The 18,675-nt window shown below is 52.8% G+C and overlaps 1 protein-coding gene across 1 annotated transcript in view; it reads left to right on the forward strand.

The window, feature by feature from the left end:
• FLT1 (fms related receptor tyrosine kinase 1) overlaps positions 1 to 18,675 on the forward strand; it is a 168,141-nt gene that overhangs the window by 142,365 nt on the left and 7,101 nt on the right. Inside the window, exons 19-26 of the mRNA XM_040979849.1 lie at positions 2,696 to 2,809; positions 4,461 to 4,549; positions 8,355 to 8,511; positions 9,021 to 9,118; positions 9,828 to 9,950; positions 12,095 to 12,206; positions 13,246 to 13,345; positions 18,455 to 18,560. Coding sequence (XP_040835783.1) covers positions 2,696 to 2,809; positions 4,461 to 4,549; positions 8,355 to 8,511; positions 9,021 to 9,118; positions 9,828 to 9,950; positions 12,095 to 12,206; positions 13,246 to 13,345; positions 18,455 to 18,560 — 899 coding nt within the window. The remainder of the gene's footprint in view (positions 1 to 2,695; positions 2,810 to 4,460; positions 4,550 to 8,354; positions 8,512 to 9,020; positions 9,119 to 9,827; positions 9,951 to 12,094; positions 12,207 to 13,245; positions 13,346 to 18,454; positions 18,561 to 18,675) is intronic.

Consider the following 18,675-nt stretch of genomic DNA (forward strand, 5'->3'; position numbering starts at 1 on the left):
CGCAGACTCCTGGGGAAGGTGCCATGTGCTTAAGGAAACTTTCAAGTTCCCATCCTTCTGTAGTGCTATCGTCACCATTTCACACACCTGTCACATACGCTTCCACCTCAACAAGCCACCTCAGAAAGGCAGGACTGACAGCGCTTGAGAGAACCTAGAAAAAAAAAAAAGATGTATTTAATTTTATTGCAAAGTCAAATATATAGAGAGAGGAGGAGAGACAGAGAAATATCTTCTGTCCGTTGATTTATTCCTCAAGTGACCAATTCGAATCCAGGAGCCAGGAGCTCTCCTGGGTCTCCCACGCAGGTGCAGGGTCTCAAGGCTTTGCACTGTCCTTGACTGCTTTCCCAGGCCACAAGCAGGGAGCTGGATGGGAAGTGGGGCTGCTGGGATTAGAACCGGTGCCCATGTGGGATCCCACTTAGTTCAACGTGAAGCCTTTAGCCGCGCGGTCACGGCAACGGGCCCTTGAGGGAGAATTTAACAGTTCTATTCAGAAAGCCGCTGGGGCAGAGTTTTCAGCCACAAACTGGGGCTTTCATTCAAGATGGATGATCCATTTCTGTGAGAGAACTTGGCATAGCACCCCCAGCCCAGCCCTCGATCCAGAAAAGAAAGAAAGAAAACATAGTCACACATTTTTTATGAGAGAGCCCTAGGCTGTTTGAACAGCCCACATCTGCCTTCTCATTGTCTCTCAGTGAGCTGTGTGAGAGAGCTATGGTCATCCCCAGTTTACCAAGGAGAACATATTCTGGCGAGGCCACACTTCTGCTCTCTGTGCACATAAAGGTTAGTGTACAAGTCTTCCAGCTTTTTTCCCCAGCCCACAGTCTGTGCAAGAGGGACTGCAGGGACCTTGTCTGGAATTGGCCCCTGCTCCAGAGCCCAGAACTCACACTGGCATGCCCAAGGGAGGCAACCAATGCCCAGTGCAGAGATGAGGCTGAGCTGAACGTGGACATGTCTGTGCTCCCAGCGGGACCCATTTCCCTGCTTACCGCCCGTGCTGCATGTTGGAGAGGCACGGCTGGTGTTTGTGCTAGCCTGCTCTGCGTCCAAGTTTCCACCTGTGCCCCTGTCTAGAAAGGAACAATGTCAGCCAACAGTGCCTGGTTTTCCCTCTGCGCTGCATAAGGGTCTGACGAGTCGGAACTGAGATGATTCTGACTTGGGTTGCTTTTTTCTGAAAGAATTCATCACACCTTTGCTCTGTAGCAGAGAAATTGTGTGTACAATTTTTATAAATACACATCTTTGGATAAGTCATCAGCCTGAATTGAGATTAAAAAAAAAAAAAACCAACAACAGAACTGCCAAATAACCCATTCTATAATGTCTGGGAGAAATCGCAAAGGCAGAATGTCAAACCAAGACCATGAATCAAAGCCATGTCAAAGGCTCTTTGAGCAGCATCCATAACTTTTTTGGACCTAAAATCCATGTCTGACATGAAAGGAAGCAGCATAGTGTATCGTTCTCCAAAAATATTTGTTTGGCATCTACTCTGAGCCGACCACAACTCCATAGGGAAGCTTCTGGAGTTTACTTGGTTATTATTAGAAAATAATGTGTGCATATGAAATCCCATGTCAACATCCAACCCAACATTAACTACACATACCTTTGACCCATTTCCAATATACTGTCCTACGGAAACACTTGCAGAAGTGCAGAAAGTACGCACATCCTGTCTATTACAGATGATCTGTACCAGCCAAACAGCTGTAGCCAGTCCCGATATCAGGAGTATCATCAACCGATTTCAACGACTGAAAAAAATCTCCCATATATTGAAAGTGGAAAACATAAAATTTGAACATGCATTTGCATGCCAATATGGTTTCCTTCAAAACCAACCTTTCTTGGGTACTTTATGTTATAGGGCATAGAAAAAGCTGACAGGGGTTGCCTGGAGGAAGGTCAATGGACTGGAAGGGCACTTATTTTTGCACGAGATCCTGTTCCACTCCGTAGATTTCTACTCCAACCCACATTGTCAGGCTGCTTTCCAGTAAGACTGTTTGACCCTTCTGTTTCAAAAAGTATTTTCTAAAATGTTCACACCTTAGGCATGACCCAATACGAATAAGCACATTTAGGCAGAAGACTCTTCATTCCTGGACTGGTGTCGTTTATCTCTAAGCATGATGCTGGAGCCAGATACTGTGGGTTCTCCCAACCCCAGATAACCCTGTGAACTCCAGGGAGGAGGAGGGCACAGGAAAAAATAACATGCTGCAACAATGTTTACAGAAGCAGCCATTCTGCCCTGGCTGAGCCCCCGGCTCCTTCCTTGGGACTCTCTAGGGGAACAGAGTGGAAAATGGGGGTGGGAAGTGGGGGGTGCCTCTCCTGCCCTTGTGCACCTGGTTATGCCAGAAGGGAAGCCTTTGGAAGGCCATGCCCAGCTCTGAGTCAGTGTGTTGCTGCACAGAACTGGGTCCACCAAGCGGAAGTGTCCAATGACTAACCCCAGCACTACACCGGGCCTTACTGTAATTCAAAGGATCTTGGCTCAGGAGAGGAGGAGTAAGGAAAACAGCCTGGAGGCCTGGCCTTTCTGCAAAATGTGGGGAAGTCAGTGAAGCCACAGGCTGAGCCCTGGCACACAGAGAGGGCAGGAATACCGCCCCTGTGGGAAAGCAGCCTACTGTGCCACCACCCTGACTCTGCCTCGCTTCTCACACAGAGGGAGCCACGGCCAGTGAATACAAAGCTTTGATGACCGAGCTCAAGATCTTGACCCACATCGGTCACCATCTGAACGTGGTTAACCTGCTGGGAGCATGCACCAAGCAAGGAGGTAAAGAGGAGGGCTCTGTCCCCGACTGGGCCCCACTCAGAGAGGCCATCTCTAGCATCCAGCTCCTTCCCACAGACTACAGGTCTAGTGAAGGGCATCTCTCTCTCTCTCTCTCTCTCTCTCTCTCAGGATGACTTGGGAGGGAGTGTGACCAGAACTAAAGAACACATGTAAAAGATGGCACATTCCTCAATACTTCCTCTGAGTGCCTGAGTCACCACTGGTGGGATGGCAGGAGTGGGGGATGGTCGGAACAGCCCCAATGGCCCTTCCTATCAACTCCACATTATGGACAGGCTGTATTCCCATCCAAGTACTAACCAGGTCCAACTGTATTCCTTGAGACAAGTGCAAAGCAGGGAGCTGTGTCTTAGGACTGCAGGCTGACCCCACAGGCCTTTGCTTTCCTTTTCCATGGCAAGGCTAGCGCTTGGATATAGATGGGCAGTTGATGCTTGAAGCTTAAAGAAAGAGGATGTGAAGAAAAAAAAAAAAACTGCCTGCTCTGAGGTCAAGGCTGCTCTCAGAAGGGGTCCCAGAAACTTAGACAGAGCCCCACCTCCTTCTCCCGTTACCCCTTGACGAACTTCTCAAGTTCTCTGCTGTGGTAACTTGCTTCTCTGTGCTTCAACTTTACACCTGCAAATAGACCAGAGCTAAAGAGCCCACTCATCCCTCTGGCTGCCTAGGAGATATGGGCACCTGAGGGCAGTTGCTGGATCCCAGGTGGATGCCAAACCTGCTCTGCTCACTCCCATCATGGCTCTGAGAGCAATTTCCATTCTAGAATCCTGAGGGAGGAGAGGTGCTGTCAACATTTGTAGCACATGTAAAAACCAGTGAAGTTCTTACAGTTACATAAAAGCAATCCATCAGGACAAACCCCAACTTCATGAAACCCAAAGAAATAAGGTGCTTGATTCCTTCTGCACCTGAGACTTGGGCATGCAGTTGGCATGGCTCGGGGAAGTAACTTCAGGGTCATGTGTGCTTTGACCGTGAAGTGATACGCTATGGGGGCAGTACACAGCAGAAGAGAGGCATATTCAGGGCCCACAGGGGATGTGCAATCCAACTGGCCTTCCTTCACCATCCTCTCGCTTCTCTTAGACCCAGGGCTGGCAAGTCACGGGCAGCCTTAAAGCTCAGAACGATTTGCCCGTAGGGAAGGGAGAGGATCAAAGAGGCTGGCATGTGCACCTGTGTGAACACTGAGCTCTGGTAGTCACAGTTTCCCAGAGCAGTGACATCCTCCTTTGTTCCCTCTTTCTGGATCCAGGCTGTAAGGGTGGCACTGGACAGCTGGGTGTCCTGCAAAGTCTGAGACCATCACTAGTTAGGGAGGAAGTAGGAGTGTCGCCTGCTTTCAATCCGCCAGCAGAGTCCAGGACAGACTGCAGGCCCGCCATGCTGCTGGAGAGAGAGGGATGCCAGGGCCTGTTCTCCCCCCAGGCCAGAGCGGCTTTTGCTTCTCCTTAACTCAGAGTCCTTTTTCCACGTCTCCTCCCTACCCTCTTTATCCCAGCCCCTCTCTGTGCTCTGATCACGTCTTGTCTCCCCACCTTCATTTTCTCCTGTTTCTAGTCTAAGCTTTAGACCCCAGGGGGCCCCCTGGCCAGGGGTGGCTGAGCTTGTGTTTTGTCGGCTGCAGGGCCTCTGATGGTGATTGTGGAATATTGCAAGTATGGAAATCTGTCCAACTACCTCAAGAGCAAAAGGGACTTATTCTTTCTCAACAAGGTAAGGATCTCAGATGTTGGAGTTTTCTAAAGACAATCATGAGTTTCCATTTAGGTCACAGCAGCATAAAGCGAAACCAATCTGTATTGTTCTGTTCGTGAAATTGGCGCCTACTGCTCAATTTGGCTTTTTCTTTCTCCTTTTTCCATGGTTTACTTCCATACAAAGTTGTCACACTCCTTTTGTGGGGCATGCAGATAAATCATTTGATCCCAGTGTGTCTAAACAGCAGCAAGGCAATATTATAATTTTACTCCTCTGTCCTCATTCTGTGTATAGACACCCACAACACACATTCACATGATAGGGTTTTAAAAGATTTGTGAAAATAATGGAATTAAAAATAAAAATTTTTTTCCCTTGAATTTCTTGAAGCCCCGTTGTATGATCACATATATGCAAGTCACTGATTTCTTGAAAGGAGACACCAGCACTTATAAGTGGAGATGCCTCTGCTTATTAGACTGGAGCAAATAAAAACAGAATCAAAAGAGTGGCCTATACAGTCAGCATGGACCACTGATGGGCCCAGAGCTAGAATTCGTTTTCTTTCCTTCCACCCTTTCTCTCACTTTGTAGCACTGTCAATCACTCATGTCATTCCCATACACACGGTGACCCAGTCTTACCCAAGCAATGCAGTCTGTGTGATAAAAGGAACCCCTGGGTCCAAGACTTGAGGAGGATTACCTTAACTACAACTTTATGGGTATATATTGGCTCAGTGCTGTGGCCTTCTCGGGGCTCAAGAAGTCCAGTGGACAATGATGTGATGTCACTAACTGGGAATGAATTAATGCAGCTTAGGGATTAAGTACTTGGGCTCCAGAAAAAGACTGCCTGGCTTTCAGTCCTGTCTCTGCCACTTAGGAAATCTAGGACCTTAGGCTGGTCTACTCAATCTCTTAGAGTTTGCACTTGCCCATCTGTAAAATTTAGCCAACAAGAGAAAGCAACCAATGGAATTGTTAGGAGAGTCAACATCCCTCAGTTAGGCACTCCAGGAGTGTGGATCATCACCATCATCATCTAACCTCTAAGACAAAAAGATTAGGAGAGTCTGACTTAATACCACCGACCAATAGGGAGGAGAGAGAGGCAAGCATCCAGGAAGGGTTCCCAGTTCTCTCTTGGGGACAAGACTCTTTGCATACCATGGAAACCATTAGCCAGCTGGCCTGGTCCCTCAGCTCCCAAACTCTCATCTAACCAAAAACACAGGGGCTCTACCAGCCTAAGCGATGTGGTATGCAGGTTTCCTCCCAGTTTTTAAGCAAGACCTTGTAACTGTTAGACTCCAGAAGCTAACAGGCGTCTCTGTGACCATCCAGTTCACACGCTTCAATTAAGTGCCCTAAATGTCAGATGATTGGCTCAAGGACACACACCCACCTACCCCCAGATGACACTGGGGAGAAAGAGCCCAGCTGTCCTGGCTCAGGTGTTTCCAGGGCTTTCGTGTGCATCACACTGGGTAGGGCGAAAAACACAAGAAACAGTGGGAGGTGGTGCCCTGGGCTGTGCACACTCTCTCCAACCCTGAAGTGCTGGCCTGGGTTCAGAAAGAACTAAGCCAGCAGGACACCCTGGGGACCTCGGCAGGATGGGACGTTTGGGTTCGTGCGTCCTTTGTTTTGAACAGTCCACTTCCTTCCCTGGCTATATTTAATGGTTCGCCTCCCTTGTACCTTGAGAGGAGCTTCGTGTTTTCATGGAAAACCTACAGCTACCTTTCGTAGCGGATCCTAAAGGAATATAAAGCGAAGATGAAGGAAAACCAACCCCCCCCCCCAAAAAACCCTAAATTGAAAGTGGGATATTCCACATTCCAAATAAATCCAGTAAATTCATTTTTATTTAACCAAGAGGGCTTCCCATAAGCCAAGCCGAATGAACCATTGCTTGGAGGACAAGAAGCAGGTGAGAAAGCTCAGGTTTGGGTTCTTGGTAGGCATATCTCAGGCTGTGACTTCTAGGATGCCCAGGGGGCTGACTTTTCTCCCTGTGCCATAGCCTGCACTTTCCCTGCTACCCCCGTGTCCTGAGAAGGGTCTTGTGAAAAATGAAATTCCATCCCCAGCATTGCAGAATCCTCCTGGAGACAGGACCACGAATGTTCAGAGTCCCGACCTGCTCTCGAGGGCAGGTGTTGTCCCAAAGTCCAAGGCAAAGTGGAAGAACTAAGCCAGCAGGACAGCCCAGGGACCTGGGCAGGATAGACCACTCTTGGGACAGCGGGTATGCAGTCTGAGTCCTGCCCTTTCTGGCCACACAGGAAGATCTCTGGTCGGAGAAGAAGAGTACCCCCACCCCAACACACTCACATACACACTTGTAGAATGTGTTGGGACTGTCCCCTCTGAAGCTCCCTCCTCCATGGTCCTTTGCTTGCTCCCATTGCGCCCTCTAGTGGAAGGATCACTCCTGTTGTGTGACGCTCCTTAAAAAACCATGGAAGAATATGGGAGGCCAGGGAATGGGAGCTGTACCAACCACACTGTGCAGGCAGAGGAAGGGACGCCACCAAAGTGCACTCTCAGCTTCAGTGTCAGCATTGCCAACCAGCAGCATCAAGGCTAAGCATGTGGTCCAGTCCTGAAGTCACTACAACTGCCACTTTTCTAGTGGGGCCACCATTAGATGAATTCCTCTTCCGGGTCTCCCACGCGGGTGCAGGGTCCCAAAGCCTTGGGCCGTCCTCGACCGCTTTCCCAGGCCACATGCAGGGAGCTGGATGGGAAGTGGAATTCCTAAAGGCAGTAGAGGCACCCAGACCCAGGAACTCCTTTCCTCCAAGTCATAAAATCACCGTGGGATGATGGAGGAGGGTGCGGACGAGGAAGCTGCAACCCAGAAAGTTAACATGACAATGTCCACATTCGCATGCTGAATGGAAAGAGGCAGACAACAAGCCAGGACTTGATGCCCAATCCAAGCAGAAAGACTTTTTCCACCCCCCTGTCGGGATGAAAGTGTGTCTCTGAAAAACAAAGTGTTCCTCTCTCTTCCTTCTCCAAGGAAACAGAGAACTTGGCTACTGCAGCCTGGCCTTAAAACATCTCATGGGATTTCAAAGTGAAACCTCAGGTACCCCAGCAGTCGTTGTCCGGCATTCATGTAATCTTGCACAAGATGACCCGTGATGGGCAAAGGCAACTTGTTTTGTTGGCCAACCTTAGCTGCACGTGGACCGGCTTCTCTCTGGCTAAAAACTACTTTGCAGGATGGCAGTTTGGCACAGTTATTAAAAGGAGTGCATGTTTATATCAGAGTGCCTGGGTTCAAGTCCCAGCTGCCGTATTTCAAGTACCTGGGTCCCTGCCACTCATGTGGGAGACCTGGGTTGAGTTCCAAGTTCCTGGCTTCAGCCTGACCCAACCCCAGCTGCCGTGGGCTTTTGGAAACTGCACAAGTAGATAGAATATCGTGTGTGTGTGTGTGTGTGTGTGTGTGTGTGTGTGTGTGTGTGCGCGCGCGTGCATGCATGCCATTCAAATAAAATTAAAGAAATGAAAGTTTAAAACTGCTTTGAAAAATCATTGGGAAAATTAAGAAAAGGCATCCAAGGCTTTTGCTACTATTTCACACAGTAAAGATTCCGTAAGTCCAAACAGCCTCATGCTGGCATGAGCATTCTTTCATCCGACCTATGAGACTGTCTCAAAGTAGTCAAGAGCAGAACAGGACAGATGAGCCCCAAGTGGCCAGGGATACGGGATGAGGCCCTCGACGGAGGCAACTGGTCTCCCCGTGGCCATCCTGGGGCTTAGCTCCTTTAGCTGCACTCTTTGTGGTCTCTTCATAGGACGCTGCGCTCCACCTGGAGCTGAAGAAAGAAAAAGTGGAGGCAGGCCTGGAGCAAGGCAAGAAGGCACGACTTGACAGCGTCACCAGCAGCGAGAGCTTCGCCAGCTCTGGGTTCCAGGAAGATAAAAGTCTGAGCGATATTGAGGAAGACGAGGGTAGGTACCGAGTCCTTCCTGTCCTACGTTCTGAGATATTTTTATCACATACTGTGCATCTCTGAAATTGTTTTCTTATTTCTCACCCTAATAAACTTCCGTGGGAGACTCCAGGGGCAGTGTCCCAGGGAGATAAGATTTGAATTAAGATTATTCTCCGAGTTACTAATTCTGACAGAGGCCTTTGCAAGTTGTCTCCTCCATCCTCCAGCTCCCTGCCCACCCTGGAGGTGGGGCGGGATTGCTTTTTTTGTCTTAAGAGATTATCTCTCATTCCCACCCCCCCACCCCCACCCCCACCCCCCACCCCCACCCCCCCCCCCCCCCCCCCGTGCTTGGATAAAATGGGCCGAAAGCCTGGAACAAATCCCTGCTGTTCACCTTGAAACTCCAATGCTCTTGCATGTGAACTCTGAACTACTGGTTGGTTTCATGTTTTGCTAACATTGTTCCAGTACACTGGGATGTGTTGGAACCACCAGGGCCCTGACAGTGTTAATGCTTTCCAGATGCTGATGAGTTCTACAAGCAGCCCATCACCATGCAAGATCTGATCTCTTACAGTTTCCAAGTGGCCAGGGGCATGGAGTTCCTGTCATCCCGAAAGGTCGGTCTGCCTCTTAAATGGCATCTCCTCTTTGCCAAGTCCAGACACTCGTCTTAGCAATACTCTGTTCCCCTGCCCCTTCCTCTCTCTTCTTCTTACACCTGTGCCCTGAAACGTAGAATGACTGATGTCACCAGACGTGCCTTCAGTTACCTGGATGAATGATGAGCTTGGATTCCAGCAGGTGCAGCTTGATTCTAGGGACAAACATCTACCAGGGCTTGGGCTCCTCCGCTCTGGCAGCCATTCTGCCCAGTTGTGCCCACTAGCAGATTTTCCAATGTGCCCAGAGTCCGAGAATTCAAGGATTCCCAGGAACATATCTGCTAATACAGCCATGGGAGGTGGGGTGCTGAGCAACTCAGGGATATAAGGCTTGGGGGGGCAGGGTGAGGGAAAGAAGAGTCTGGTTCATCTGGTAGACCTCAGCCTGCCAGCAACTGTACTGAGCAGGATGCTGCCCACACAGTGCAACCTGGTATATTTGGTGCCTGGTATATTCTGGGTTCCAGGGTCTCAAGGGGCCTGGATGTGCAAAGCACAGTGTGTGTGTGTGTGTGTGTGTGTGTGTGTTTACTCCAGGAGCTGCTTCCTTTGCTGCATGTGAAATGGGATCGGAGGATTAAGACTAATCACCCCCCAAGAAGGCATAGGAAATCACCCGGTTAAATTAAGGAAATACACTGATTCTGCAACCGTTTTATTATAGTGCATTCATCGGGACCTGGCAGCCAGAAACATTCTCTTATCTGAGAACAATGTGGTGAAGATTTGTGATTTTGGCCTCGCCCGGGATATTTATAAGAACCCTGATTATGTGAGAAAAGGAGATGTAAGTGGCTTTGGTGTTTATTTGACTCTCTCCTACCCTGTCATTTTCAAACCGCAGCCTGAAGTCCTCGGTAAATATTTGCACTTCCTCGGCAGTCATCCCCCAAAACTGTGGCGTGTTCCCTGTGTAGCTGGGCAGGCCGAGTGTGCTGCCAACCAGAGAGTCCTGGCAGGGGACCCACAAAGGCCACTGTGTGCTGCCTCTGTTTGTCCCCTTCCCTGGGGCAAGGCCCCGGGTGAGACGCTGGCCTTCCCTCCCTTGCACTCCTGCAAGAGTTGCTTGTGCCCCTGCGGAGAACAGCCTGGACCCTTTCCCTGTGGGTGATGGATTCAGCAGGTGTGTACGCGTGTCTCAGGAAAGGGTGGGGCAGGGAGTCACACAGCGTCCTCCCTCTGGCCCCCGGGGCCCTCTCTTCTCTCCTTGTCCCTTCTTGTTTGTGAACACCGCGTGATTTTCCCTCGTGGCTGACCTCCCGTGTCCTTTCTGCTGGCCTGCGGGCTTCTGTCTGCACCGGGCTAGTGATTACACTGTGGACATCCTCAGGCCGCAGTGGGCTTCGGGAGGGGCAGGAAGATCACCCGGAAGGCTGGCGAAGCTGGTTGACTGGGCCCCACCCCGGGGCTTCTGATTCAGGACGGCTTGGTGGGGCCTGAGAACCACGTTCCTCATGCATTGCTAAAATGATGCTGATAGAGCCGGCCCCAGGACCTGGAGACCCAGTGCTCCACACTCCCTTTTTATAAAAGGGGAGGGGGAACCTAAACTGGCCATGGAGCTGTGGTGTGCAAAGGAGATATCCACCTAGGCTTCCGCTTCCCTCTTTCCTGCCCCTCAGCGTTTCACTCAACCTCTTCCTGCCTTTCTCGCTGTCTCCCCATCATCCCATCCTTCCATCCAACCCCATCCACGCAAAGTGACAGGGCTAATTCACCGGGATGCTTGCTGTGTGAGATGGAAGGAAGATTTGTCTGCGTGGTTTAATACTGCATTTCCTTAAATACATACACCCTCCTAAAAAAAAAAAGATACTAGATATGTATGTATGTATGTATACATGAAGTCAGCTTGCCCCTTTCAGAAGCTTTGCCCACTCTCCCTAGGCAGAGCCATTTAGAAATAACCCTTCCACATCATCCTTCTTAGGAAAAAAAAAAAAAAAACTAGAAAATCACCTCCGATTTCCAAGAGGTCTTCCAATTCAGATTACTTGCCTCCAAGCCCTAAGTGTTCTTATGGAAAGTAGAATGTTTGGGGACAGATTTATTTTTAAAGTTATTATTATTTATTTGAACTATTAAGGGCAGGGGGAAATGAGAGACAGATCTATTCATTGGTTCATTTCCTAAATGCCTGCAATGGTTAGGGCTGGACCGGGTGAAGTCAGGAGCCAGGAATTCAGTCTGGCTCTCCCACATGGTGGGCAGGGACCCAAACACTTAGACCATCACCTGTTGCCTCCCAGGGTGAACAGGTGCAGGCAGCTGGAATGGTGAGCAGAGCAGGGGCTGCAACCCGGTGCTTTGCTGCTGCCACTGCAAGTGCCCGCCCAGGAGCAGGAGACTCAAAAGACCACAGAGTGAGGACCTTCTGGACACACCAGAGGGCCTTGCTAAACGTGTGCTGCTGTCACAGACCTCAGCTTAGCGTGACAGAGGAGGACACAGCAAGAAGTTGATACAGAAGTACAGTGTGGAAGATGATGCAAGGGTTCAAGGGTTTTTCTTTCCTTTTTTTTTCCCAGCATCAAAATAAACTCACTTTTTAATCCTGTAATCCTGCTTCAATCTCACACTGGTCTGTTAGCATAGCCGGGAGAGTAGTCTGCATGTTAGGAAGCCGCGGCTGCTCTAGGAAATGCTATCCCTGCCAAGTGTGAGCTGGGAGGTGACCCCGCGAGTGTGAGCTGGGAGGTGACCCCGCGAGTGTGAGCTGGGAGGTGACCCCGCGAGTGTGAGCTGGGAGGTGACCCCGCGAGTGTGAGCTGGGAGGTGACCCCGCGAGTGTGAGCTGGGAGGTGACCCCGCGAGTGTGAGCTGGGAGGTGACCCCGCGAGTGTGAGCTGGGAGGTGACCCCGCGAGTGCGTGGGCCGCATGGGCGTCGTGTTCTGGACTTGTGCTCGAGGCCCCCCCTTGCTCTCCCTCAGACTCGACTTCCGCTGAAGTGGATGGCTCCGGAATCCATCTTCGACAAAATCTACAGCACCAAGAGTGACGTGTGGTCCTACGGAGTGCTGCTCTGGGAAATCTTCTCCTTAGGTAAACTGGGGCGCAAGGAGAGGTGCCGCCTCTCCAGCTGGGTATCCTTTGGAGCAGCACCTGCAACAGCTGCAGTTCCTTAGAGAGGCCTGGGTCCAGCTGGGCTCAGATGGGTAACCGCGTGCTTTGCAAAGAAGTACACAGTGAATGACAGTTCTTTGTATGTCCTGCTGGCAGTACCAGCCACCGTGGGTGGCTTGAAGCCTGGCTCTAGGTCACACACACACACAGACACACAACAAGCCCACATCTGCTCACAGACACATGGCAATAACCTGAAGCCTCCCAGACTCGGGTTCAAGCCAAGTGTCTTTTGGACTTTGCCAAAAACTTGCTTTTTGCAGCACATCCGAGTAAAAACCATTCAGCAACATCCCTGGTTTCCTGTAATGTGTAAAAGCCATTCTCCTGTCTTTGATGACAGGCACCTGCTGCTTCCAGTCTTTGGAAGCAGCTTGGCGGCCACGTGGCCCTCCAGCGACACCGCGCCAGCACCTCTCTCCCAGATGCTTCCTAGCAGCAGCGTTCCCTGGAAAGTGCAGACAAAGAAGTGCCGAGGTCGACCAGGGTCAGGGGCTGGATCAGCGTAGGCTGGGAGGCCTTGACTGGCCCTCCCCCAGCCACGAGCCTCTCTAAAAAGGAAAGGTGGCAGAGTCTCCGATACCCGCAGACATCCAGGCCCCTCCAGCGTAGACTGCCATGTTACCCTAAGCAGTCTACACCTGGAGCCCAGCGCTTGTCAGGATCCCAGTGCTGTACCCTGTAAGGGAAGAGCGAGTTACAGTCATCCCCAAGGAGGTGGGAATAACCCACAAACCCATTGATTTTTTTTTTTAAATAAAAGAGGTTCACCTGCCCCTGGCCTGAGTCTCCGGGTGACACCGCTCCTTCCCTGACCCAGGATGCACCAGAGTGAAGGCCTGGGAGATTGTTCCTAAAACAGCCTTGGAAGGGAAAGAAGCATCGCATTAGACCCTTAGGAAGCACTGGCAGCCCGCAGCCATAACGCCCCACCCTGTCCCCCTCCCTCCGCCCGCAGGTGGGTCTCCATACCCGGGCGTGCAGATGGACGAAGACTTCTGCAGCCGCCTCAAGGAAGGCATGAGGATGCGGGCACCCGAGTACGCAACACCGGAAATGTGAGCACTTCCCTCGCAGCCACCCAGGGCCCTCCAGGATGGGCTACCCCCATTTAGGCTCACGGTGTGGCTGCTGAGCCCCCAGTCTTGGAAGGTGCCGTGGTCTTCTTGGTCTTCGGAGGTGGCCATCCTCAGCCCTCCAGCTCCCCGCCTCCCATGCTGCAGGCTGTGTTTTTCCGTAGCTAGGGCACTGTCTTCCCATCCCTTCCCACCCCCTGAGGTGACTTTGCAGGGCCTCCAGCTGGGGACCGAAGGGGGATGTTCCATCTGGTCCCAACCCACCCCTCCTTCCTGGGTTGCCCCACCCCCCATCTGACTCCAGGAAAAGCTCTGAGACCACTCAGGAATTGCACGTAGGCCTTGGCCCCTACTCAGCCAGTCGGGAACCAAAGGAGTTGGGCCACCTCACTGGGGACAGAGGGCTGAGGCACTGCCACAGATCACTCCTCCATGGGCGCCACAGGCCTGCGAGGGGCTGGGCTAGGGCTGCCTGAGAGGAAAGGGGAGTTTCCTGTCCGAAGCCGGAACATCCTCCACAGCAGGCCAGCCCGGTGCTGGACCGTCTCTGGACTCCTCTGCCTGGCCCTGGCTTCCGGAGGCGCCTCCTCGCCGTGCGGTCCAGGAGCTTTTGTGCGTGGCTTACACTTGGGCTGCAAGGCCTGGGCTGGAATGTGATGGCACCTGCAGTTTAGCTGAGCTGCTGACGAGGCCTCTCGGAGGAGGCAGAGGCAGGCGGCACCATCTTTCCCGGAGGCACCTCCCCCGACCAACACACACAATGGGGTCCCTGTCCTAAGCCCTAAGATGGCCTCTGGGGAGGAGTCGATGGGAGTAAAGGAAGCATGGGCTTGGCCAAAGGGCAAGGTCGCTGGCTCTTTCCTTTCACATCTGGAGACAAGTTTGGGTCAGGCCCAGGATGGGGGAAGGCTACAGGGAGGGGGGGACCAAGACTCAGGCCTGCAAAGGGCACATGGCGGGAGGAGGCAGGGAGGTTGGCAGTGTGGGCGCAGGAAGCAGGCACTGGGCCTATGGACTTGCCAGTTTCACGTGGTGTCCCCCAGCAGGGACCACAGTAGGGGAAGGGGGCTCGAGGCAGGGCCTCCTTCTGACACAGTGACCAGAGTTAGCTTAGCACCCAGGATTGCACGTGGGGCCGAGGAATGTGGAAGGCCTTGAGAGCTTGGAGCTGCTTCATTGCCAGGGCGGCAGTCCCCCCGGCCGCCAGGAGCCCTGATTTGACATTTTCTCGCTGTCACAATCTCTCAGGGCTTTCCCGTGCACCAGAGCCGGCAGGGGGCAGCAGTGAGCGGGAGAGCTGGGTGTGGACTGTCCTCTGAGACTGACCTCTGTCCTGGCCCACCAGGTGGTGGAGGAGCCAGAGGAACGCGCAGATGCTAAAGCGTAGTGCAGGTTAGGTCAGCCGGAGACCCCACCCGCGCCTCCGGGAAGCAGTGGCTTCTGACACGCCCACTCACGCTCGCAATCCTGCCTGCCCTTCACTACCCACGTCCTGCAAGAGACCGCTCTTGGTGACCAGCAGCGACGACAAGTATTACGATGAGCGCTCGATGGCACTGATATGGGTTCGGTGCTTTTAAATGCCGGCCACCAACGCCGACCCGTTGACTTAAGGCTCGTGAGCAGCCCTATGAGATAGGCGCTCCTATCCTGTCCAGTTTACAGATGAGAAGACTAAAGAGCTCAGTAATTTGCCCCAGACCACACAGCTAGTAAAGTTGATTGAGTCTGAATCCAGACTTTCTAATGACGTGCAGGGTCTGTACCAAGTTCCTCATCTGAGATAAAGCAGATTGAGGGATTTACAAAGTCGCATCTCTCTTGGACTGAACTTCTTCCTGATCTTCCCAGGTCACCTCTGACCCTCCAAGCGGTCAGCAGAGAGAGGCTCAGTTCTAAGAAGCCAGAGGTTTAAATACTATAAAAGCTCTAGGAAGGTGTCCAAGGCAGGCTCAGAGCTCCTGGCTTCTGCTGGCTCCCCAGGCAGGTGGAAGCTGCTGGAGTGAGGCCCTTCTTGCCGACAGTGGGAGGCAGGGCTTTGGTGAGGACGTGGTGCAGCGTCTCAGGCCTGGGGTCCTACGCCCTGAACTTGGCCTAAAAGCAGTGCGCCCTTGAGAACTTGGACGGCGCCTCGGAAAGGGAACTTCCCACAGGTCCCGCGTCTGCATACTTCTCCGCGCTTTCTGAAACCTGTCCGCTTTGTGATTGTAAAGGCATGGAATGCCGAATCATTGGTTTCCCTGCCAGAGCCTGTTTAATCACATGTTTTTCCTTTAGAGAATAAGCAGTGGATTTCTGCTTTTCCATCGCTGTTGGCTGAGGCGAGTCACGTTGACTTCTGGGCAACAGGAGTGGAATATAGAAATCAGAAACCAAGAATCAGAAGTAAAATCACAGCGAGCAAGTGGAGGGTGGTCCCTGTTGCTAGTTTTGGCAGAGAAGGCCAGGGAGGAGCCCTGCTCAGGGTCACGGCCCTCCCTGACAGCTGCTTGCTCCTGAGCGCTGGGAACTGGCCACACTGCTGGGCAGACCTGCTCCCCACTCCCAGTGCCCAGGCCCCGCTTCTGTTGGCCTGGCCCATGCCTTTCTTGCTGAGGCAGTCTTCTAGAAAATTGCCAGGTGCATAGCTGATGTTTTCCCAACTGCCTCCAACTCCCTGTTTATGGCTGGAGATAAAACGACAGAGGACAGGGAGGAGAAGGGCTGGGCCCTGGATGACCAGGAACATGCCCTGACAGCAAATGCCCAGTCCCCCCTCAGTGGAGCTGCTGGCCAGGGACAGTTGGGATCTTGGAGGCTGTGGCCATCTGGCCCGTGTCTCCCAGAAAGTGTGGACCAAATCCCAGAATTGGAGACTGGGGCCCCAGTGAAGGGGGATGCCTGGCAATAGTCCTTCTCCCATCACACTCGCCGAAGCAGCTGCCAGCTCTTGGAGCCCGTTGCCCTCTGGGAACCGAGTGTTCTGGGTGGAATAGACAAGGGACAGAAAAGGGGGGCTCGGACTGTAGGTCTGATGGCAGGAGGCCACCGAGAACCACGTGTAAATCATGGGTTCCCAGCCTCTGCGTGCTTTTCAGGGCCTTCTGTGCTTTAGCAGAGAGATCTGATACCTGCTTGCTTGCCATTTGTTGGAGTTCCACCTCCCAGCTGCCTGGAAAGCTCTCCTCTGAAGATCAGGGGTCTTAAGGACCATGTGCTGCCTCCATTCGCCGTGGGTTCCTCAGATTCTATCCTGTACCTGACACCTGGTGCTGGGACACACACACACACAAACACACTGTGTCTCCTCTCAGAACTGTTGCTGCTGCAACAGCTTTGGCCACTGCTGCACAGAGCAGCCCTGTAAAATCATTCCTGCAGGGCTAGTGAGGGTGGGAGAGACGGCACTGTCGAGAGAGGACTGGGAGGCTGTCCCTTCCTGGGAGGGGCCGCACTGCTTCCTAGTAACCGACTTGCTTCGTAACTTCTGGCTCGTATGTATTCTGAGTTTTCCATCTCCTCATCAGTGGCCTGGAAGGTTGGCACCTGCTTCTGTCAGCGCACTCAGAATCACGAGATGAAATTTTCCGTGCGGTGATGTCTATAACATCACCTTACTGCTTTCTCTTTTATTTTACCTTCATCCTAGTATTTTCTTCTTCCTTCCCTTTCTCTTCCTCCTTGCCCTCCTCCTCCCTAGCCCCTTCTCCTCCCTTCTCATTCCCCCCTTCCCCTCCTGCTATTCCCTCACTCTCCTTCTCTCTCTCCCTCCCTCCCTTTTCCTCCCCCTCTCCTTCGTGATTCTCATTGTCTGTAACTCTCACCTGGAATGCTTTGCAACAAACAGAGCTGCACTGACACTTGGGCAGCCTGAAAGCACGTGACTCTGAAAGAGGGCTGGAGTGTGCCAGGTTGTGCCCGAGCAGGCTCCTGGCTCCCAGCAGGTGGGGAGTGCTGCAGGCTGGCTGCAGAGCTCTCACAGGGAACGGAGCTAGGGCTTCCCAGACACCAGCCGGCTTCAGCAGGTGCTTAACGCCTGTCCACCTGCCAGGCTGGGGGTGGGCTGGAAAGATGTGAGGAACCTAGGAACGTGACAAGGTGCTTCTTGGCTAGTTCTAACTCACTCCCCCAGTCCCAGTCCGTTCAGGGTTTGATCTAATTCGATCAGATTCCTGCCCGCCTGGTGCAGCCGATCGGGTGACACTCTGTTGGGCAGAAAGGTCCCCAGTCTCAGCCTCCTGGTGTGGTTTTTTTAGTTTGTTGGTTTTTTTCTTGGAGTGTGGCCAGCACAGATTCACAGACAGGTCCCTGTCGGGAGCCTGGTGCCCTCATGTCTGAAACATTAAGAGGAGCCACACGGCCGAGGTAGCTGATTCTTCGGATGGTGAGACACACATCTCCCATGTAGAAGCCCAGCATGTCCTTCAGCCTTGAGCAGCCAAGGCCAGTCTGTTAACAGAAGGCAGCTCTGGACTGCGGGGCAGGGAGAGGTTGCCCGCGTGCAGCCCTGGACGCTGCTCAGGCACCGCATGGGTTTCACCTGCGGGGAGGGGCCTGGGGTTGTGCACCCCATACCTGCTCCAAGTAGTCTCCACTGCTGAGGAGGTTCAGGGAGCTGTAAGGACTTGCAGTCTCCTCCACGGGAGCGACAAAGCTGGCTCAAGGCCCTCTGTGTGGGAATCTGGGAATAAAGTAAGAACAGCTGATGGGCCACTTAAGGGGGTGTGTGGCTGTGTCCACGCTGATTTGTGAAGCACATGGAAAGCGAGCAGAGGAGGCCCTGGCTTCATCTCCAGTTGCCAGGAGGCTGCTCCTCCCTGGGGGTGGCCCCCAAGCGCTGGGGCCCTAGAGCCCTGGCAGGGAGGCGGGGGGCATAGTTAGTGAGCATGCCGCAGTAGGGAGGTGCTGCGTGCTGCCAGCAGGACCTTGCCCCACACATAATGCACACCCGTTGTGAGTCTGTGTTAGACCCGGATGGAAACGTGAAACACTGTCACGTGCTACTTCAGGCATGGTCTGTGCCTGCAGGCACCACCAGCCTGGAATACAGCGCGCAGTTGTACGTCACTGTCTGTACGTTCAGCCTCTCTTCCTTGTGCTCCTCCCCGACAGCTATCAGATCATGCTGGACTGCTGGCACAAAGACCCCAAAGAAAGGCCCAGATTTGCGGAGCTCGTGGAGAAACTCGGCGATTTGCTTCAAGCCAATGTGCAACAGGTGAAGTGCATGAGAAGGCCTGGGGCCTGGGGACCTGCGTCCGCGGGCTTGCGCTTGTTGGCTGTGGGATACTGTCCCGCTGCCGCCTTCTGGTCCAGCTTCCTGCTCAGTGCTC

The sequence above is a fragment of the Ochotona curzoniae genome, unplaced genomic scaffold (genome assembly GCF_017591425.1).
Source record: "Ochotona curzoniae isolate NIBS_2020 unplaced genomic scaffold, NIBS_Ocur_1.0 contig_3332, whole genome shotgun sequence".
Classification (NCBI taxonomy): domain Eukaryota; kingdom Metazoa; phylum Chordata; class Mammalia; order Lagomorpha; family Ochotonidae; genus Ochotona; species Ochotona curzoniae.